The sequence below is a fragment of the Ovis canadensis genome, chromosome 7, assembly GCF_042477335.2.
Source record: "Ovis canadensis isolate MfBH-ARS-UI-01 breed Bighorn chromosome 7, ARS-UI_OviCan_v2, whole genome shotgun sequence".
Lineage (NCBI taxonomy): Eukaryota > Metazoa > Chordata > Mammalia > Artiodactyla > Bovidae > Ovis > Ovis canadensis.
In genome coordinates this window covers 64509002-64532511 of record NC_091251.1, presented here as the reverse complement: position 1 = coordinate 64532511, position 23510 = coordinate 64509002, and the positions used below count along the sequence as shown (strand labels likewise).

At 38.1% G+C, this 23510-nt stretch overlaps 1 protein-coding gene across 1 annotated transcript in view; it reads left to right on the top strand.

The window, feature by feature from the left end:
- The first annotated feature begins 470 nt into the window (after positions 1 to 470).
- TEX9 (testis expressed 9) overlaps positions 471 to 23510 on the top strand; it is a 168368-nt gene continuing 145328 nt past the window's right edge. Inside the window, exon 1 of the mRNA XM_069596432.1 lies at positions 471 to 525. Within this exon, the coding sequence (XP_069452533.1) occupies positions 511 to 525 (15 nt within the window). The 5' untranslated portion in view covers positions 471 to 510. The remainder of the gene's footprint in view (positions 526 to 23510) is intronic.

The window sequence follows — 23510 nt, the reverse complement described above, 5'->3', positions numbered from 1 at the left end:
ATATTGAACACAGATGTTAAATCATGGGTCTGGGAAGAATTCTGTAGCAGATTAGAAGCTGCTGAAGTAGGGATTTTCAGATCTCTATTGGGTTACAAATTTAGATCCCTATTGGGAAACGACGAAAAAAGAAGATGGATTATGCCATAGAAAGAAAAATTAGAGAAAATACACAGAAATTCTGTAAATAGAACAGGGATGATGTCTTGCCCAGTATTATTTTGGCTTAGAATATACATACCAAATTCTGCTTATTGCACATCAAGGACGTAGAGGTAAATTGGAGAAGAAAGTGAAATAATGAACTAATGAAATAAAAACTTTGAAGATTAGGGCATTTCTTACATCTAGTATGTGAGAAATGCACGTATACACAATATTTTTTTAAAATGCTCTTTTGTATCATTTGAATAGATTTTTTTAACCATATTTATCTTTCACTACCCAACAACAAACTTGAAAATAGACACCTTGAATTTGAAAATATATAGAATTTGACAGTAACAGCAAATGTTTCTCCTAATGGTAAGTACTTAACACTCTACCTAGTGAGTTTAGGTTACCATAGAATTTCTAAAGTAAAAGAATACTTTGTTTATACTTTTCCAACTAGACAGTACATGCCTTAAGGCATTACTCTGTCATAGATCTTTATACCCATCACAGGCTCTAGGGAAACACCTTGCACATAGTAGGTGTTTCTTTTTGCATGAGTGAAGGCATGAATACGGAATGCATGAGTATCTCTGGTTAAGTCTGGATGCCCCAAATAACAAGAACACAGTAAATTGATCGTTTCAGCAATTTTACTGCCCTACCAGATTGCCTCTGCCATGTTAATTGTGTGATCTGCAAGAACAGTTATAGCTATTGTAATTTACTTCATTTATATTCTAGTGAAGTGAAGTCGCTCAGTCATGTCCGACTCTTTGTGACCCCATGGACTGTAGCCTACCAAGCTCCTCTGTCCATGGGATTTTCCAGGCAATAGTACTGGAGTGGATTGCCATTTCCTTCTCCAGGGGATCTTCCCGACCGAGGGATCAAACCCAGGTCTCCCGCATTGTAGACAGACGCTTTACCATCTGAGCCACCAGGGAAGTCCTATTTATATTCTAACTTGTTTACAAAAAAATATTTAGACTGCACCAGAATTGCTTTATTGACCATACCACTTGTTTAATTGGATTTTTTTTAAGATCCTAACCATTGCAACAAGCTGTGCCGTGTATGTTCAGTTTCCTTTCATAGTGGTTCATGGTTTGGTAACACTTTCTTTGCCTCAACAGATGTACTACTCTCATTTAACTATGCCATGCCATCTTTGTTGTAAATATATACAACACAAATATGTACATGTATATATATGTGTATGTATAGGGCTTCCCAGGTGGCGCTAGTGGTAAAGAATCTATCTGCTGTTATAGGAGACGTGTGAGATGTGGGTTTGATCCCTGGGTTGAGAAGATCCCCTGGAGAAGGAAATGGAAACCCACTGCAGTATTCTTGACTGGAAATTCCATGGGCAGAGGAGCCTGGCAGGTTACAGTCCATGGGTCGCAAAGAGTCAAACACGATTGAGCACACACACACACATACATATATGACACAGGAGATAGTCCTTTACATTTCTAACTGTATTTATTTTAACATCGTTAGAAGGGAACATTTCATGCCAAGAGGGACACAATAAAGGACAGATATGATATGGACCTAACAGAAGCAGAAGGTATTAAGAAGAGGTGGAAAGAATACACAGAACTGTATAAAAAATGTGTTAATGTCTTGGATAGCCATGACTGTGTGATCACTCACCTAGAGCCATACATCCTGGAGTGTGAAGTCAAGTGGGCCTAATGAAGCATTGCTATGAACAAAGCTAGTGGAGGTGATGGAATTCCAGCTGAACTATTTCAAATCCTAAATGATGATGCTATGAAAGTGCTGCACTCGATATGCCAGCAAATTTGGAAAACTCAGCAGTAGCCACAGAACTGGAAAAGGTCAGTTTTCATTCCAGTCTCAGAGAATGGCAAGGCCAATGAATGTTCAAACTACCATACAGTTGTGCTCATTTCACATGCTAGTGAGGTTATGCTCAAAGTCCTTTAACCTAGTTAGGCTTCAGCATTACATGAATTGAGAACTTCCAGAAGTACCAGCTGGATTTAGAAAAGGCAAGGGAACCTGAGATCAAATTGCCAACATCTGCTGGATCATAGAAAAAGCAAGGGAATTCGAAAAAGAAAAACATCTACTTCTGCTTCGTGGACTACACTAAAGCCTTTGACTGTGTGAATCACCATAAACTGTGAAAAATTCTTAAAGAGATGCAAATTCCAGACAACTTTACCTGACTCCTGAGAAACCTGTATGCAGGTCAAGAAGCAACAGTTAGAACCTGACATGAAACAATGAACTAGTTCAAAATTGGGAAAGGAGTACGTCAAGGCTGTATATTGTCACCTGCTTATTTAACTTATATATGCAGAGTACTTCACATGAAATGCTGGGCTGGATGAAGCTCAAGCTGGAATCAAGTTTTCTGGGAGAAACATCAGTAACATCAGGTATGCAGATGACACCACCCTGATAGCAGAAAGCAAAGAGGAACTAAAGACCCTCTTGAGGAAGGTGAAAGAAGAGAGTGAAAAACCTGCCTTAAAACTCAGCATTCAAAAAACTAAGATCATGGCCTCCAGTCCCATCACTTTATATCAGGCAGATGAGGAATAAATGGAAACAGTGACAGACTTGTTCACTGTGGATGGTGACTGCAGCTATGAAATTAAAAGACTTTTGCTCCTTGGAAGAAAAGCTATGACAAACCTAGACAGCATATTAAAAAGCAGAGACATTACTTTGCTGACTAAGGTCTGTATAGTCAAAGTTATGATTTTTTTCAGTGGTCATGTACAGATGTGAGAGCTGGACTGTAAAGAAGGCTGAGCACCAAAGAAGTGCTTTCAAATTGTGCTGGAGAAGACTCTTGAAAGTTCCTTGGACTGCAAGGAGATCAAACCAGTCAATCCTAAAGAAAATCAACCCTGAATATTCATTGGAAGGACTGATGCTGAAGCTCCAATACTTTGGCCACCTGATATGTAGAGCTGACTCATGGGAAAAGACCTTGATGCTGGAAAAGATTGAGGGCAGGAGGAAAAGGGGGAGACAGAGGATGAGACGGTCAGATGACATCATTGACTCAATGAACATGAGTTTGATCAGACTCTAGGAAATAGTGAAGGACAGGGAAGCCTGGCGTGCTGCAATTCATGGGTTGCAGAGAATGGCACATGACTAAGCAACTGAATAATTTATTTTAATAACGAGAATTGATTTACTGGCATGTAGCTAGCTAGGCATTTAAGAAATGACTTTTTTCTTTGGTTTCTTAGCAATCACATTGATGACCTTTCAGGAAAGTTAATATTTAGCAATAATAACTAACATTCATCTTCCCAGCACTATGCTTGGCTCTTTAAATACCTTATTTCTTTATTTTAAAATTTTAATATATGCACATGTTGTTTTATATACACTCATAAATATATACGTATATTTACAAATATACATATATTTATAAATGTATGTATAAGTATATACATACATTTATAATTATATAAAAATATAAATGTATAAATATATACATCTCCCACTCTTCCACAGTGGGAAGAGCCTGAGAGTCTGGGTGCTTCCCCTTCACTTCAGGATGAGAAAGAGGAACTTAGAGAAACCACTGAAAGAGCTTAAAATGCATTCCTGCAGTTTGGGGGACACAGAAGACTGGTGTCAGAATTATATTTGAAAAGTCTAAAAAAATGAGGGCTTAAGAGGAAGTGGTCAATGGCTATAGTTGAGAAGTCAATGCCCTTTAGAGTCTGTCACAACAAGAGTTGTAACCTTTTCCATGGACCAGATCTGGATGGATAACGTGACAGAGAGTCAGCTTGGGGTTGTCTTAGTTCCTGCCCTGGAGGAAATCTCAGTAAAAGGAGGCCAAAAGTAAACCAGCTGAACCCTTAGGGTGTGGAATGAAAAACAAATGGCTAGCTGGAGTAGAGATGGATTTGAGATATGCAGCAGGGGTGGTGGTGGTGATAGAGTTTGCAAAATAACCCAAACATCATCTAGGAGAGAAAGAGCCAGATGTAAACAACGGACAAGTCTAAAAGGAGCCAACCACAGTCTGCACCATCATCAGTTAAGCAAGAATTTGCTTGCTCTGCTTTCCTCTCCTCTCCCTCTGCACTCTAGCCTTGGAGAATAATAAAACTGTGGGAGGAGAAGCGTGATGAAAAGGAAGAGAAGTGAATCACATTCCCTTTCTGACTTCTGGCTTCCCTGATTGCAAGCTGCCCTGGATATAGCCAGTCTGAGCTAGATACAGGGAGAAGTCTAAAATATAATTGAAGTTTATAATTTTGTTTATTACATGGGAATATAATTTTTGTTTGCTTATATATTCATTTTATCATTCCTTAAGTTGAGATATAATTGATGTATAATACTAGTTTCAGGTGTACAATGTAATGATTTGATAGATGTAGTTATTGCAAAATGATCACCATAATAAGTCTAATTAACATCCATCATTCAGTTCAGTTCAGTCACTCAGTCGTGTCCAACTGTTTGTGACCCCGTGAATCACAGCACTCCAGGCTTCCCTGTCCATCACCAACTCCCAGAGTTCACTAAAACTCATGTCCATCGAGTCGATGATGCCATCCAGCCATCTCATCCTCTGTCGTCCCCTTCACCTCCTGCCCCCAATCCCTCCCAACATCAGGGTCTTTTCCAATGAGTCAGCTCTTCACATGAGGTGGCCAAAATATTGGAGTTTCAGCTTCAGCATCAGTCCCTCCAATGAACACCCAGGACTGATCTCCTTCAGAATGGACTGATTGGATCTCCTTGCAGTCCAAGGGACTCTCAAGAGTCTTCTCCAACACCACAGTTCAAAAGCATCAATTCTTTGGCGCTCAGCTTTCTTCACAGTCCAACTCTCACATCCATACATGACCACTGGAAAAACCATAGCCTTGACTAGACGGACCTTTGTTGGCAAAGTAATATCTCTGCTTTTTAATATGCTCTCTAGGTTGGTCATAACTTTCCTTCCAAGGAGTAAACGTCTTTTAATTTCATGGCTGCAATCACCATCTGCAGTGAACAGTTACAAATATTTTTCTTGTGATAAGAACTTTAAAGATTTACTGTCTTACAAATTTCAAACATAACAAGACAGTATTACTAACTGTAGTCACCATGCCAAACTGCATCCCCAAGAGTGCCACTCTGTTTTTATTCAAAGTGATAGATCTTCTGTCAACAAGTTTCTTGTTATCAGTAAGGAAAATAATCTCTAAGCAATATACCACATTGCTTCAATCACTTCAGTACTTTTCCTTCAAATTAAACATCTGCCTTAAAAGAAAAGTCACTTTTTGACCTTTCCTTCTTTATCCTCCATTGAAGGGAATATATTTTGTTTAGTTAGAAATATTAATTGTATACTAACTTTTAAATTTAGTATCCAGGTGTCTTTGGTATGAAGTTATGCAGAAAATGTAGATTTGTTTAAAGATCATAAACCGTTTTTTAAAATTTAAATTCATAAGCCATTTATTTATTTATTTTTTGTTACACTTCTCTCCTCTTCCAAGCTGTCTATCTTGGGCCTACATTTTATAATCAGAAAAATAAGTAATTAAAATGTTTTTCACCTTGCATCTTCCTCAAGCTATCTTATCTATCCCTTTCTTTGGTGCTAAACTTGAAAAAGGAGCCCACACACATTACCAGTTTCACTTTTTCACTGCTCACTCGTTCTAATCCTAACTCTGGTTCACCTCTCTAATGAAACTGCTTTTTGAAGGTCACTCTTGTCCAGTCATGAGATTCAAAGGTATTCTCTTACACTATTTTTCTGGGTCATGTTTGTGACAGTGCTTAATGCAGTGCCCATTAACCAGTCAATTCTTAATACATTTTAATTCTTTTCCCACAAGATTTGTCTAATGTTATTGATTAAATATAAAGTATTCTTTATGTGTGTAAAAGATTGAGTCAAATGAAAATTTATGCAGTCCTGGTTTTACTGTTGCTAATATAGAACAATGCATTTCAATAGTGTTTTTTTTTTTTTCACTCATATCCAGAGCATGGGGCCCAATAGTTTAGAAATTCAACTCTGATTTGTTGTAATTCATCTCCATTCTGAGTAATATAATTATTTAGCTGAAATATAAAATAAATAAGTTCTGTGAGTATAGTGTACAGCACAATGACTATAGTTAATAAAATTATATGTTTGAAAGTTTCTAAGAGAGTAGATAATAAAAGTTCTCATCACAAGAAAAAAAATGTATATGAGATGATGGATGTTAACTAAACCTATTGGGGTGACCATTTTGCAGTATATACATATATCATTATTTGTTATACACTTGAAACGAATACAATGTTATATGTCAGGTATATCTCAATAAAACAGGAAAAATGATCTAGTTTCCTGGCAGGGAAAAAACGTCGGTCATCTATGACTATAAGCAGTGAGATACCAGCCTTCTCTAGAAGAAATCAAGCGTGTTTGTTTTCTATATCTGTTACTGTATTTCTGTTTTGTAAACAAGTTCATTTGTACCATTTCTTTAGATTACACATATAAAGTGATACTATATGATATTTGTCTTTGTTTAACTTACTTCACTTTGTATGACAATCTCTAGGACCATCCATGTTGCTGCAAATGGCATTATTTTATCCTTTTGTATGGCTGAGGAATATTGCATATATGGTATATATGGGGGAAGGGATATATTGGAAGATTGGTATTGACATGCACAATCACAACACACACACACACACACACACACACACACACACATATATATATATATATAATAGATAATTAATAAGGACCTGGACTTCCCAGGTGGTGCTGGTGGTAAAGAACCTGCCTGCCAATGCAGGAGATGCAGGTTCGATCCCAGAGTCAGGAAGATCCCTTGGAGAAGGTATGGCAACCCACTCCAGTATTCTTGTCTGAAGAATCTTGTGGACAGAGGAGCCTGGAGGGCTATAGTCCATAGGGTTGCAAAAGGTTGGACATGACTGAAGCGACTTTGCAAGCAATGGGGAAAAAAATCTAAAAAAAGAGAGATATATGTATACGTATAACTGCCTATCTTTGGTTCCCCATTCTTTATCACAGCTCCTGTCCCAGTCCAGCTACTTGGACAGCTGTTTCCAATTTCCCTTAGTGGCAACACCTAGTCCATCCCACCTGACCACTGCCAATGCTGAAGGGGATAAAAGTTGTTAAACCCTGGGCAGGACATAGCCTCAGATCCGTTATCTAAATTTGGGCTAATGGGAAAACCAACCAATCAACATTTGTTTAATGCCCACTGTATGCCAGACTTTTTAAAAAAATGTTTTATTCATATATAAATTTACCCTTTTAAAATGTGTAATTCAGTGGCTTTTAGTATATTTGTAAAGTTGTGCAGTCATCCCCATTCTCTAATTTTAGGCCATTTTCATCACCCCAAAAAGAAACCTTGTACTTATTAGCATATACTCCTGTCTCCATTCCTCCAGCCACAGAAAACTACTTTATATTGTATCTCTATGGATTTGCCTATTTTGAACACTTGGCATAAATGGAATAATGTATAGACTTTTATGTCTGGCTTTTAAATTATTTATATTTATTTATTTTTATTTATTTTTAATTAATTAATTTTACTTTGCAATATTGTATTGGTTTTGCCATACATTGAGTTGAATCTGCCATGAGTGTACATGTGTTCCCCATCCTGAACCCCCCTCCCACCTCCCTCCCCATCCCATCCCTCTGGGTCATCCCAGTGCACCAGCCCCGAGCACCCTGTGTCATGCATTGAACCTGGACTGGTGATTCATTTCACATATGATATTTTACATGTTTTAATGCCATTCTCCCATATCATCCCGCCCTCGCCCTCTCCCACAGAGTCCAAAAGACTGTTCTATACATCTGTGTCTCTTTTACTATCTTGCATACAGGGTTATTGTTACAATCTTTCTAAATTCCATATATATATATGCATTAGTATACTGTATTGGTGTTTTTCTTTCTGGCTTCACTCTGTATAATCGGCTCCAATTTCATCCACCTCATTAGAACTGATTCAAATGTATTCTTTTTAATGGCTGAGTAATATTCCATTGTGTATATGTACCACAGCTTTCTTATCCATTCATCTGCTGATGGACATCTAGGTTGTTTCCATGTCCTGGCTATTATAAACAGTGCTGCTGTGAACATTGGGGTACACGTGTCTCTTTCGATTCTGGTTTCCTTGGTGTGTATGCCCAGCGGTGGGATTGCTGGGTCATATGGCAGTTCTGTTTCCAGTTTTTTAAGGAATCTCCACACTGTTCTCCATAGTGGCTGTACTAGTTTGCATTCCCACCAACAGTGTAAGAGGGTTCCCTTTTCTCCACACCTTCTCCAGCATTTATTGGTTGTAGGCTTTTGGATAGTGGCCATTCTGAGTAGCATGAAATGGTACCTCATTGTGGTGTTGATTTGCATTTCTCTGATAATGAGTGATGTTGAGCATCTTTTCATGTGTTTGTTAGCCATCTGTATGTCTTCTTAGGAGAAATGTCTGTTTAGTTCTTTGGCCCATTTTTTGATTGGGTCATTTATTTTTCTGGAATTGAGCTGCAAGAGTTGCTTGTATATTTTTCAGATTAGTTGTCAGTTGCTTCATTTGCTATTATTTTCTCCCATTCCGCAGGCTGTCTTTTCACCTTGCTTATAGTTTCCTTTGTTGTGCAGAAGCTTTTTTAAGTTAGCCTAATAGTCCCAATGTTCATCTGTGTTGTAGTGTACATCATTACTTCACTTATTTTAATAGCCTAGTAATATTTTACATTTTGTTTATAGATTAATTTGTTGATGGGCAATTGGATTGTTTCTACTTTTTAGTTTCTATGAATAATACTATTTCGAACATTTGTGTAGAAGTTTTTTTGTAAACATGAGCTTTCAGTTCTCTTCAGTATAAATCTAGGAATGAAAATGTTTCATATGGTAACTCTATGTTTAACTGTGTTTTAAAGATTTATTTATTTATTCATTTTATTTTTTGGCTATGGTGGATCTTATTGCTGTGAGCAGGCTTTCTCTAATTGTGGAGAGTGGGGACTATTATTTGCTGTGGTTCGTGGACTTCTCATTGCAGTGGCTTCTCTTGCTGTGGAGCACGGGCTCCAGAGCGCAGGCTTCAGTGGTTGAGGTGCCCAGGTTTAGTTGCTCTACAGCATGTGGCATCTTCCCAGACCAGGGATCAGACCAGTGTCCCTTGCATTGCAAGGCAGATTCTTAACTGCTGGACCACCAGGGGGCCCTGTTAACTTTTGAGGAACCACCAAATTGATTTCCAAAGTGACTGCACTGCTTTATATCTTATCAGCAGTGTATCAGTATTCCAATGTCAAGGTCTTGTTACTTGTTACTGTCTACCTTTTTGATTATAGCCATCCTAGTAGGTCTGAAATGATATCTTATTGTGGTTTTGAATTGCAGCAGCTGATGACTAATGATGTTGAACATCTTTTCATGTGTGTATTTGACCATTTGTTTGTCTTTTTTGGAGAAATATCAGTTCAGATCCTTTGTCCATTCTTTAATTGGTTGTCTTTTTATTGTTGACTTGTAAAGAGTTCTTTATTCTGGATACTAGCCATTCATCAGTTACTATATAAGTTGCCAATGTTTTCTCCCAGTTTGTAGGTTTTCTTTTCATTTTCTTGATTGTGTTCTTTGAGGCATAAAAGTTTTTTATTTTGATTATGTCCAGTTTTATATATTTTTTGTTGTTGTTTGTGCTTTTGGTATCATATCTAAGAGACCACTGCCTAATCCAAGGTCAGGAAGATTTATCTCTATGCTTTCTTCTAACAGTTTATGACTTTAGTTCTTACTTCTAGGTCTGTAATCCATGTTTACATGAATTTTTGTATACCGGATGAGGAAAGGGTTCAACTCGATTCTTTTGTACATGGATATCCAGTGGTCCCAGCACCAATTTTTGAAATGATTATTGTTTTCACATTGAATTAATTGTGCCCTTTTCAAAAATCAATTGACCATAAATAGAAGTTTTTTTTTTTCTGGACTCTTGATTCTGTACCATTGATCCTTATGCCACTGCACATTGTCTTGATTAGCATAGCTCTGTAGTATGAAAATCTTTGTACTTTGAAAATCTTGAAAATGGCCAAAGTTGAAGGATTCACATCTTTTCAATTTTGAAACTTACTACAAAGCTATGCTAATCAAGACAATGTGCAGTGGCATAAGAATCAATGGTACAGAATCAAGAGTCCAGGGAAAAAAACCACAAAACTTCTATTTATGGTCAATTGATATTAAGTCTTCTGAACCAGGAATGTAGAATGTCTCTCCATTTATTTAAGTCTTTAATTTCTTTCAATAACATCCTGTACTTTTCATTGTGTAAATATTGCTCTTTTGTTAAATTTGTTCCTGTGTATTTTTTCTTTTTGAGGCTCTTTAAAATGGAGTTCTCCTCTTAATTTTAATTTTGGATGGTTTATTGCTAGTATATAGAAGTAGAATTGATTTTTTTTTTAATATTGATCTTGTGTTTTGCAACTTTGCCAAATTCTTTACTTAGTTCTAATGGTACATTGTGTGGATTCTTTAGGATTCTCTATGTACAAGATCATGTTATCTGAAAACATTTTTATTTCTTTTTTTCATCTGAATGCCTTTAAAAAAATGTATTTACTTATTTATTTTTGGCTGAACAGGGTCTTCGTTGCTGTGCACAGGCCTTTTCTAGCTGTGGAGAGTGGGCAATACTCTCCATTGTGGTGCACAGGCATCTCATTGTGGTGGTTTCTCTTGTTGTGGGGCTCTAGATGCGTGGGCTTCAGTGGTTGTACACAGGGTTAGTTGCTCCACAGCATGTGGGATCTTAGTTCCCAGACCAGGGACTGAATCCGTGTCTCCTGCATTGGCAGGTGGATTCTTAATCACTGGACCTCCAGGGAAGTCCCCCTTTTATTTCTTATTCTTAACTACTTGCCCTAGCTAGTATTTCCAATACAGTTTTGAGGTAAAGTGGCCAAGGCAGACATACTATTCTTGTTCCTGATTTTAGAAGGAAAGCATTCAGTATTTCACTGTTAAGTATGATGATAACTAGGTTTTTAATGGATGGCCTTCATCAAGTTGAGGAAATTATCTTCTTTTTCTAGTTTTTTTGGGGTGCTTTTGTTAAGAAAGAATGTTGAAAATTGACAGTTTTTAAAATGTGTCTATTGAGGTGACCATGTGGTTTTGGTTTTTATTTGATTCATATTACATTAGTTAGCTTTCCAATGTTAATCTGACATTGTGTTCCTAGGATAAATCCCACTTGATGTATAATCCTTTAAATATATTGCTGGATTTGGTTTGCTAGTATTGAACATTTTAACTTTGGTATTCATAAGGGATATTGATCTGTAGTTTGCTTCTCTGTGGTGTCTGATTTTGATATGAGGGTAATACTGCCCTCATATATAAGCTTGGAAATGTTTCCTCCTCTTCTATTTTAATAGAAGAATTTTAAAAGGACTAGTGTTAATTCTTTAAAACCTGAGTAGAATTCATTGGCAAAGTATTGGGACTTAGGTGGGTTTTTATTATTAATTTAATATCTTTACATATAATGATTTTATTCAGATTTTCTATTTCTTTTTGAGTCAGTTTTGGTAGTATGTCTTTCTAAGACTGTTAATTTAATCCAGGCATTGAATTTGTTCTCAAATAATTTTTTTTCATTTTAAATTTATTTATTTTTAAAATCTGGCTTCCCTTGTGGCTCAGCTGGTAAAGAATTCACCTGCAATGCGGAAGACCTGGGTTTGATCCCTGGGTTGGGAAAATCCCCTAGAGAAGGGAAAGGCTATCCACTTCAGTATTCTGGCCTGGAGAATTCCATGGACTGTGTAGTCCATAACGTCACAGTTGGACACAATTAAATTGAAGGATAATTGCTTTACAGAATTGTTTTCATTTCTGCCAAACATCAACATAAATCAGCCATAGGTATACATATGTCCCCCTCCCTCTTGAACCTGCCTCCCATCTTCCTCCCCATCCCACCATTCTAGGTTGTTAGAGAGACCTGGTTTGAGTTCCCTGAGTCATACAGCAAATTCCCATTGGCTGTCTATTTTACATATGGTAATTTAAGTTTCCATGTTACTCTCTCCATACACCCTACCCTCTCCTTCCTCCCCACCCCACCCATGTCCATAAGTCTGTTCTCTATCTCTGTTTTTCCATTGCTGCCCTGCAAATAATTTCATCAGTACCATCTTTTTATATTCTGTATCTACATGTTAGTATATGATATTTGTTTTTCTCTTTCTGACTTTCTTCACTCTGAAGAATATTATATGGTAAAGAGGGGAAGGTATAAAGGAAAGTAAGAGGACAGTAAGAGAAATTGTAAAGAGACAGTGGAAAGAAGGAGGGGGAAAATAAAGCATGTCAAAAGGTGCTATCTAACAAAAATGAATTATGAATGGTAGAACTTCAGATTTTTTTTTTTTTGGAGAGTAGTCCTTCCTGGAATTCTTCACATCATGTTGTTACATATCTGTAATTTACTTTAGAATAGCTCCTTATGGACAGTGTGATATGTGTGTGTATAATTTTAATCTATACCCTAGGCTAATTAATATTGAGTTGGGTGTATACACATGCATAGTGTGCAAAAAAGAAAAGAAAAAATTCACATTCTAATATTCTTTAATCAACACAGAGGGCCTGTTAATTAGCATAATATATATTAGAGATTATTTTTTATTGGTAAAATAAATAGTATTCAAGAGATGTGCATTGTTATGTGGCAACCTGGACGGGAGGGGAATTGGGGGGGAAATGGATACATGTATATAAATGGTTGTGTCCCTTCTTTATCCATCTGAAACTGTCACAACATTGTTAAGTGGCTATACCCCAATACAAAATAAAAAGATTAAAAAAATAAAAATAAAGAGATGTGCATTGTCTAGGAATATTATACTGGCCCTTTCACAGTTGCATGAACAAGAACAGGGTATGAAAACCTGGTGAACCTGTTAGTCTCTCCCCTTTGGAAGGGCATTCTGTACTTAGAATTTCAATTCACCCTGTGTACAGCCTCTTAAGAAGGTTTTTGTGACCTGAAATCAGCTAGATAATTTGTTCAGTCATGTTGCATCTGCCTTAAGTAAATCTTTCATCCAAGTTACTTGCTCAAGTGCTTAAGAGGACAGAAAGCTAGGGTTTTAGAAAGCTTGTACTGCAAGTGACATGAGCGTTTTTATTCTTTCTTACTAATAAAAAAAAAATGTGTGGCAGAATTTGACCTAGCAGCTAATGGTGTTATAAAATCCATTTGTTAGGTTGTGGAGGAAGAGGCTGACTGACTTCAACTACCTGTAACCATTGGAAGCTTCCAATAAAACCTACTACTCAGGAATAATTAAACTGGCTTAAGTCAATTTGCAAATATACTAGGTAAAGCAGCCTGCTTTATAAGGGGTTTGGTAAATGAGTATGTGCTCTCTCCATCAATGTAGCATTAAGTATCATCCTTAAAGAAGTTCAAACAAAATCATATAGTCTGCTTTTTTATGTTAAACATGGAGAAATTTAGGCCCAGAACAATTAAGTAGCATTCTCAAGGTTAGTGTACACATTAGTGGTGAAAGAGGGACTAGGTCATGGGTCTAATGACCGAGAATGCTCACTTGTCATGATAAGGGAGTGATATTTTCCAAACAAAAACACATGAGATTGTGACCCAGAACGTCTGATACGACTTATGGAGCTGATAGGACAGAAGACTTGGGACTCCAGCAGGGCTAACAAAACACTCCCATTGCTTTCAGCCATCTTTACTGCTCTCTGCTTACCCGTATTCCAGCTTCTATAATCCGATTTTCTCTAACTTCCTTTAACTGCACTAGGAAGTTGTGTGTACGTTAAGGTCGCTCAGTTGTTTCCAACTCTTTGCGACCCGATGGGCTATATAGTCCTTGGAATTCTCCAGGCCAGAATACTGGAGTAAGTAGCTATTCCCTTCTTCAGGGGATCTTCCCAACCCAGGGATCAAACTTAGGTCTTCCGCATTACAGGCGGATTCTTTACCAGCTGAGCCACAAGTGAAGCCCAAACTCCATTAGGAAGTTACTCATTAGCAAAGTTGGGGAGGTGGGTGTCAACAATATTACACAATGACTCTTTCTTTCCATTTCTACACTCTCATAATGCAGGCCAAGGAAAAAGTGTGTTTCCTTTGTCTTAGGATGCACAATGAATTTTCCTGTTTATTCACGCTGACCACTTCTTGATGGTCTCTGGCATACATATTTCAAATGCTGGAAAATTGAATGAAACAAGACCTGTTTCATGGTTTGACTATAGTCAGTTTCAATAATGTCAGTTTTTTGATCAATGTTTTTGGACTCACATTTATCCAGACTCCTAAATCTTTCTACCCTCTATGTTTTATGAATGTGTATTTACCACAAGGTGCTACAGTGATCTCGTATCTCATGTCTGAAGGTCTAGGAACAAGCGTATCGTTCCAAATAATTCAATACTCCAAGAATCGTTAGTTAGAAAGTATAAATGATTCCCTGATATCCACATAGCTTGATTAATTCAACTCAGAATTAGAGGCTCTTTAAGTTGAAAGAGATGTTAAAGATCCTGGCAAACTGTCCCTGTCAAGGACTCACCCAGGTTCTGCTTACACTCTCACTTATCACTAATAAAAATGCTCTTTAACCAGTCACAATTTATTCCAATTTGAATCAGCTTTAACTGGCAGAGAGTTCTTTTCTTTTTTAAAAAATAATTTTATTTAATAATTTGTTTTTGGCTGTGATGGGTCTTAGTTGTTGCACAGGTCTTTTCTCTAGTTGCGGCGAGCAGGGGCTACTCTTCCTTGCAGTGCACGGGCTTCTTGTTGCTGTGGCTTCTCTTGTTGTGGAGCATGGGCTTTAGGGTGTATGGGCTTCAGTAGTTTTGGTGTATGGGCTCAATAGTTGGGGTTCCCAGGTTCTAGGGTGCAGGATCAGCAGTTTTGGTGCACGGGCTTAGTTGCTCCATGGCATGTGGGGTCTTCCCAGACCAGGGATTGATCCATTTCCTGCATGGCAGACGTATTCTTTACAACTGAGCCACCAGGGAAAGCCCCAGACACTTCTTATTTGATTAGAAATACTTCTCCTTGTGACTTTCACAAGCCTCTTTTTGTATGGTTTCTTTAGTATGATGAATACCTCTAGTTTTTCTTTTACTTATCAGCCCTTTAATTATTTGAAAGTAGCTTTCATGCCCCCATCACAGCTTTAACAATTATTGAAGAACACAGAAAGAACTCTTTTCTCATGGTTATGTTTCTGTATATCTGATGTATAAAACATCAAGTGTAAAATGTTTTTAAAACTTTTATTAACTTTTTACAGAAATGATCTGAGCTTTGTTAGAAGTATTTGAAAATTACAAATAGATACCATAGTATGAGAAAGCCCAGAAACAGATGAAACAAGGATTTGAGTGTAAGCACATTATTTGGGAAATGCAGAATACTTATGGGAATGGAGGAATAATGTAAGGAAGAGAATCCAACCAGTGCAGGGTATGTTGTTAAGCCAGTTATCACAGTGGGCCACTAGAGAGAAATCTCATGGAGAAATCCTGGGAAATGATGTAAAATAAATGCCTCAGAATGATGCCACGTTAGGGGTGAACTGCTATCTCAGCATTTCCAGCCTGCTCCCAGACAAGCTGTCTCCCACAGTTCTGAAGTTAAAAGCTCTCAGGCACAGAGGAAGCCATTAGAAGTCAACTGCATTACTGCATAGGACACTGACAGCACCTGGGATAATAAGCAAAATAATGATAATTATTAAATAATAAAATTTTGATGTAATTCTATCTGAATATAAATTATCATAAAAGAATGTCATTCTGCAATATTAACTTGCAGCCTGCTTTGACACTTAGTAATACAGTATTTCATATCTTCATATGTCAATAAATATAAATCTATTCATATCATTAATGGTGATATACACTATGATCATTTATTTAACTAATTCTTTGGTTGGACATTTAGATTGGTTCCAAGTTTTTGTAGTTCTTAAGGGAGATGCTTTGTGTCAGTCTCACTGAACGTTGAATTTATATTTGGTTCAGCTGCCACTCTACTGTATGTTTATTATGATAATGTGCTGTAAAGATATAAACAGTGTGGGAAAGAATACTGTGTATTCAAATGCCAATGATTCATACTTTCTTTGCAGTTTAGAAATAATAGTTCAGATAAGTTTGTATTCAAAATACTGTATTATACCTTGTGATTATATCACAAGAGACAGCTATTTAGGTTATAGAAATTCCACTTCAAGAATTTAACACCACTACCACAAATTAGGATCCATTTATTTATATTTACAAAAATTGATTTGGATTTGAGCTGAGTACCAGCAGTCCAGAACCGTCATGGCTTCCTGTGGGCAGTTATATAGCTGGAGTATTTTTCTCCTTAGAACCCTTGTTGTTTGTTAGTTTAAAGCAGTGCTAAATTATGCCTCATATACCCATGGTCTCATCTTGGTGAGCAGGTATGATACTGTCTTAAGTTAGGTTTCTGGGGAAATAGACTGAGATGGAGATATGCCTGTAGGAGGTTTAATGGGTGTAGGCTCAGAAACATTCTGAGAAACTTCATCTGGAGACATCCTATCCTGGATTCTGATTGTTGTTGTTCAGTTGCTAAGACCTTTCTGACTCTTTGCAATACCATGCACTGCAGCATGCCAGGCTTCCCTGTCCTTCACCATCTCCTAGAGTTTTCTCAGACTCATGTCTGTTGAGTCAGTGATGCCATCCAGCCATCTCATCCTCTGTCATCCCCTTCTTCTCCTGCCCTCGATCTTTCCCAGCATCAGCGTCTTTTCCAGTGAGTCAGCTCTATGCATCAGGTGGCCAGAGTATTGGAGTTTCAGCTTTAGCATCAGTCCTTCCAGTGAATATTCAGGGTTGATTTCCCCTATAACTGACTTGTTTGATCTCCTTGCAGTCCAAGGGACTCTCAAGAGCCTTTTCCAGCACCACAGTTCAAAAGCATCAATTCTTTGGTGCTCACTCAGCCTTCTTTATACATGACTACTAGTAAAACCATATCTTTGACTATTTGGACCTTTGTTGCAAAGTGGTATCTCTGACTTTTTAATACTTTGTTTAGGTTTGTTAGAGCTTTTCTTCCAAGGAGCAAGCATTGTTTAATTTCATGACTGCAGTCGCCATCCAAAGTGATTTTGGAGCCCAAGAAAATAAAATCTGTCACTGTTTCAACTTTTTCCCCATCTGTTTGCCATGAAGTGATGGGAATGGATGCCATGATTTTCATTTTTCTGAATGTTGAGTTTTAAGCTAGATTTTTCACGCTCCTCTTTCACCCTCATCAAGAAGCTGTTTAGTTCCTCTTCACTTTCTGCCATTAGGGTGGTATCATTTGCATATCTGAAGTTGTTGGTATTTCTCTCAGTTGTCTTAATTGCAGCTTGTGAGTCATTCAGGCCAGCATTTCACATGATGTACTCTGCATATAAGTTAAATAAGAGGATGACAATATACAGCCTTGACATACTGCTTTCCCAAATTTTGAACCAGTTCATTCTTCCCATGTCTGGTTCCAACTGTTGCTTCTTGTACTTCATACAGGTTTCTTAGGAGACAGGTAAGGTGGTCTGGTATTCCCATCTCTAAGAATTTTTCACAATTAGTTGTGATCTACACAGTCAAAGGCTTTAGCATAGTCAGTGAAGCAGAAGTAGTATTTTTTGGAATTCTCTAGCTTTTGCTATGATCCAGTGGATGTTGGCAGTTTGATCTCTGGTTCTAGTGCCTTTTCTAAATCCAACTTGAACATCTGGAAGTTCTCAGTTCACGTACTATTGAAGCCTAGCTTGAAGGATTCTGAGCATTACCTTACTAGCATGTGAAATGAGTGCAATTGTACAATATAGTTTGAACGTTCTTTGGCCTTGCCTTTCTTTGGGATTGGAATGAAGCCTGACCTTTTCCAGTTCTGTAGCCACTGCTGGATTTTCCAAATTTGTTGACATATTGAGTACAGCACATTCACAGCATCATATTTTAGGACTGTAAATAGCTCAGCTGGAATTCCATCACCTCCACTAGCTTTGTTCATAGTACTACTTCCTTAAGGCCCACTTAACTTCACGCTCCAGAATGTTTGGCTCTAGATGAGTGACCATGCCATGATGGTTATCTGGGTCACTAAGACCTTTTTTGTATAATTCCTCTGTGCATTCTTGACACCTCTTCTTAATCTTTTCAGTTTCTGCTAGGCCTTTGTTGTTTCTGTGCTTTATTGTGCCCATCTTTGCATGAAATGTTCCCTTGATATCTCCAATTTTCTTGAAGAGATCTCTAGTCTTTCCCATTCTATTATTTTCCTCTAATTCTTTGCATTGTTCACCTAGAAGGCTTCCTTATCAGTCCTTGCTATTCTCTGGAATTCTGCATTCAGTTGGATATATCTTTTCCTTTCACCTTTGCTTTTCGCTTTTCTTCTTTTCTCAGCAAGTCCTCCTCTTTTACTTCAGCAAGACAACCACTTTGCCTTCTTGGATTTTTTTCTTGATAATGGTTTTGGTCACCACCTCCTATACAATGTTACAAACCTCTCTCCATAGTTCTTCAGGCACTCTGTTTACCAGATCTAATCCCTTGAACCTATTTGTCACCTCTAGTGTATAATCATAAGGGATATGATTTAGGTCACACCTGAAGTCTAGTGGTTTTCCCCACTTAAATTTTTAAGCCTGAATTTTGCAATAAGGAGCTCATGATGTGAGCTACAGTCAGCTCCAGGTCTTGTTTTTATTGACTGTATAGAGCTTCCCCATCTTTGGCTACAAAAAATAAAATGAATCTGATTTCGGTGTTGACCATCTGGTGATGTCCACATTTTTAGTCGTCTCTTGTATTGTTGAAAGAGGACATTTGCTATGACCAGTGAGTTCTCTTGGCAAAACTCTTTTTAGCCTTTGCCCTGCTTCATTTTGTACTCTATGGCCAAACTTGCCTATTACTCCAGGTATCTGTTTACTTCATACTTTTGTATTCCAATCATCTATGATGAAAAGGACTTTTTGTGTGTGTGTGTGTTACTCTTTTTTTTTTTTTTCCTGGAGAAATTTACAAGGCTAGCAGGAAAAACTTCAAATCCTGACGTTGCAGAAACTCATTCTCTCTCCTTTTCCACACATCCTGTATCCCTTTTACATTTAACTAGCCCTTCTGCTTGGCTAGGTATCTATAGGCTTTGTTCATTTGCTATCAAAAGTGCCTTCAAGTGAAAGTGTTAGTTGTTCAGCTGTGTCCAATTCTTTGCAACCCCATGGACTGTAGCCTGCCAGGCTTCTCTGTCTATGGAATTCTCCAGGCAAGAATACTGGAGTGGGTAGCCACTTCCTTCTCCAAGGAATCTTCCTGACCCAGGGATCAATCCCAGGCCTCCTGCCTTGCAGGTAAGATTCTTTACGATCTGAGCCATCAGAGAAGCCCTAGGGAAGTTATCAAAGGACATTCCAATGGGTGCTGAATAGTCTTCCTTTCCCCTTATGATGTAACACAATGAATGCTATCTCATCCAACTTTCTTTACCACAGCAGTACAGGGACTCTTTTAAAATATATATATATTTATTTATTTTTGTGCTGGGATGTAGTTGGGGCACATGAGATCTTTAGTTGCAGCATGTGGGATCTTTTAGTTGTGGCATGCGAGCTCTTTAAGTTGTGACATGTAGGATCTAGTTCCTTGACCAAAGATGGAACCCAGGCCCCCTGCATTTGAAGTATGGAGTCTTAGCCATTGGACCACAAGGGACGTCCCAGTACAGGGCCTCTTTTCCTTGCCTGCCTGCTTCTTCACACAAGAACTCTAAAATGACCATGTGGTAGCCATGTAGTAAAATATAATAAGACTTTTAATACTGTGTTCCTCTCTGGAAGCATTTTCTCTAAGCAAACTATATAGAAATGCCAAGCCTGTAAAGAAAGCATGGAGTTGCAGTGACAGAAAGTACTTGGGGTACTACTGGAGAGAGATATTCCTACATCCATAACCTGGGTTTCTTTTCCCTATTTGGAAACTGTCCCCATACAATGGCCATTGATTTGTGTGAAACCAATCCTGAAGAATCATGCCCATCCATACATGATACTGTGCATTCGTAAATCTGTTCCACTTCTCTATCCGGCCTGCAGGTTTGGAGGAATGTAGTATATGATAGGGCCAGTGACACTCATGGTTTCTGGGTCCACTATCACATCTCTTTGGTAATATTGCTCACTTCGTCTGAGACAGTGATTCTTTGTATACTGATGTTGTCTAAGGCACTTTAGGCAGGAAAATTAAACCTGTCCCTGAAATAGGTTTCAATATTTAATTTGGAGGAGATGTCTCAGCAAGCCCCCGACTAGTGGGCCCCTAAAAACTTCACTGACACAGGTAGGCCTGAATTTTCATAGAGTTTTTTCCTATACTCTGGAGTGCATGTGTCTTATCAAGGTGTACACAGTACTTGCCCATTTCTTACACAGTAAGTTCAAACTAACATGAAATGTCTGATGTCATAGAACAATAAGGTAGATGTTCTGTGAAAAGTCCAGATGGTCTAGGTATTTTCCACTATGTTATAATGGAGTGTACAGGGAAGCCTGGCATGTTGCAGTCCATGGGATCAAGAAGAGTTGGACATGACTTGGTGACTGAACAACTACAACATAACGGAGTGTGAAAGAGTTAACTTCATTCTGGTGCAAGACCATTAATGTATACTGTTGTCCATTCCATGTAAAAGCAAACTGCTAATGCTCCTCCTGCTCACTGGGTATTGAAAATTAATACATTTGTCAGATTAATAGCCACATACCACTTAATAAGGTGTGTATTAATCTGCTATAACAATGTTATCACATCCATTTCATTAGTTACAACTAGGATTACTACTTAGTTAAGTTTGAGATATTATTCTTGTATTTTAGAGGTCAGAGAAGACAAATACATGTGAATACAATGAGTACCATATAATGGTACTAATCTCTGACATCCCCACTAGAGCAGTATTGTTTTTATTTTACAGTCTTCCAAGGATGAGGAGGGAATATCAAGGGTTTCCACTTGGACCTGTCATAATAGTTTTTCTTTCATAGGTCAGGAAACCAATGTGAGGGTTCTGCCCATTGCTGAGTATGTCCACTCCAACAATGTATTTATGTACCAGGGAAATCACCATTAGATCATCTTTTGTGTATTTTAATTCTTGGAGCTAATGAAGTCATTATGAGATGGACTTGGGCCAAGATTCTATTTATTACCTGGCCTGCTTATTCTAACAGAATTTGATTCCTTATTCTAACAAAGGTGTGATTACATTTCAGGCCATGGGATATCCACCTCAATGTTCATTCAGACTTTATATCCAACATCCCTCAAAACTTTGTCTATATTCCCTTTCCTCAGTTTATAATAAACCTAAGAAAAGTCTTGGGAACGACTGGGGAAATAACTATGGCACACACTTGCTGTTTTATTGCAGTGTTCTTAAGGTATCTGGGTTCTGTAATTGATGGGTTCTTAGTTTGAGAACTGTCTTAGATCTGGAAACTAGGTGAGGGATTATGTCTTCCCACGGGGGCCACTAATCTTAACATTTTGCTGATCCAGTAATTTATATCACTGATGAATTGTTTAAGTTAGGTTAAACCTTTGTCAGATCCCTATTTTGCTTCTGGACATACCATGTTCTATAGATTACTGTGGGCTAGGCTTCCCTAGCTGCTGGTCCCTTGCTACTCAAGAGAATACTTACACCTGCTTTGCTTCTGACAATTAGGTGCTGCCACCTGGCCTCTCCTATTCCAGGATTATAAAGTTGCTATTAGGGAGCCTAGTAGCCTAGTTCTGTTACACAATTTCTAACTGTCAGCCTCTTCTTACAGAGAACTGAGCATCTCCCTGCTGCTGCAGCCAATCCTCACCATTACATTTTGTATTGTTTTGGTAAATGGAATGTCCTCAGGGCCATCTCAGGTAATATAATTAGCTGTTGAATTTTCTACTTCATTTAACACAGGATGTTCCTTTTAGAAAGCTTCTAAGAACCATCACAGAAACTTATTAGAACTGAATGTCAAGATCCTTACTAGTAAGTTTTAAATCCAGTGTTATAGGAGAGTGCCTCTGTATCAACAACTCTCCCGTAGGCTGCTTTATATCCTGTTCCCCAAGATTCAGCATCCTCAGGATCTTCTTCCTTGCACATGGTCCCAGTTTTGGACCTCTGCATTGTTACTGAGCTGCTACAGCTCATTTGTTCCTCATTTCCCTCCTATCTTAGCAAACCCAATGCCCCTCCTCCCCAATTATGTTTGGATTTTACTCTAGTTATTAATCTGGTTTCCAGGACACAAGTTGGTGGCAGATCCTGAGAAGGGCAAGTATTGTTTGTAACTCGCCCATCTATTTGAAACATCTGCATATGCTTCAAGCAAAACAGTGTCATCTTCTAACAAGAATGAATGAAGCATTTCTGCAGGCTCAGAGGATTCAGACATACAGAGGTTCAAGGTTCTGAGTGGGATCTAGCTAGAATCCTTAACCCAAGTCTCAGGGTCTCATTCTTTCCATCTCAGGGCCCTGACTTCGGCATAGGAAATTTTCTAGGGTTGAAAATGCAATATTTTCTGAAATTCTGCTTCTCTTATGATTAGGTCCTGAGCCAATGATGACTTAAGTGCTGCCTTGTAGGATCTTACTCTTTCAATTAGTCCCTCCCTCTCCTTCCCCTACTGTGTCCACAAGTCTGTTCTCTGTCTTGTCTATGTGTGTGTGTTCGGTCACCAAGTTGTGTCCAACTCTTTGCGACCCCATGAACTGCAGCATGTTAGGCTTCCCTGCCTTTTACTATCTCCTGAAGTTTGCTCAAATTTTATGTCCATTGAATCAGTGATGGCGTTCAACCGTCTCATCCTCTGTTGCCCCCTTCACCTTTTGCCCTCAATCTTTCCTGGCATCAGGGTCTTTTCCAATGAGTTGGCTCTTTGTATCAGGTGGCCAAAGTATTGGATTTTCAGCTTCAGCATCAGTCCTTCCAGTGAATATTCAGGGTTGATTTCCTTTAGGGTTGACTGGTTTGATCTTGCCATCTAGGGACTCTCAAGAGTCTTCTTCAGCACCACAATTCAAAAGCATTAATTCTTCATTGCTAAGCCTTTTTTGTGGTCCACCTGTCACATCTATACACGACTACTGGAAAAACCATAGCTTTGACTATATGGACCTTTGTCGGCAAAGTGATGTCTTTGCTTTTTAACATGCTGTTTAGGTTTATCATAGT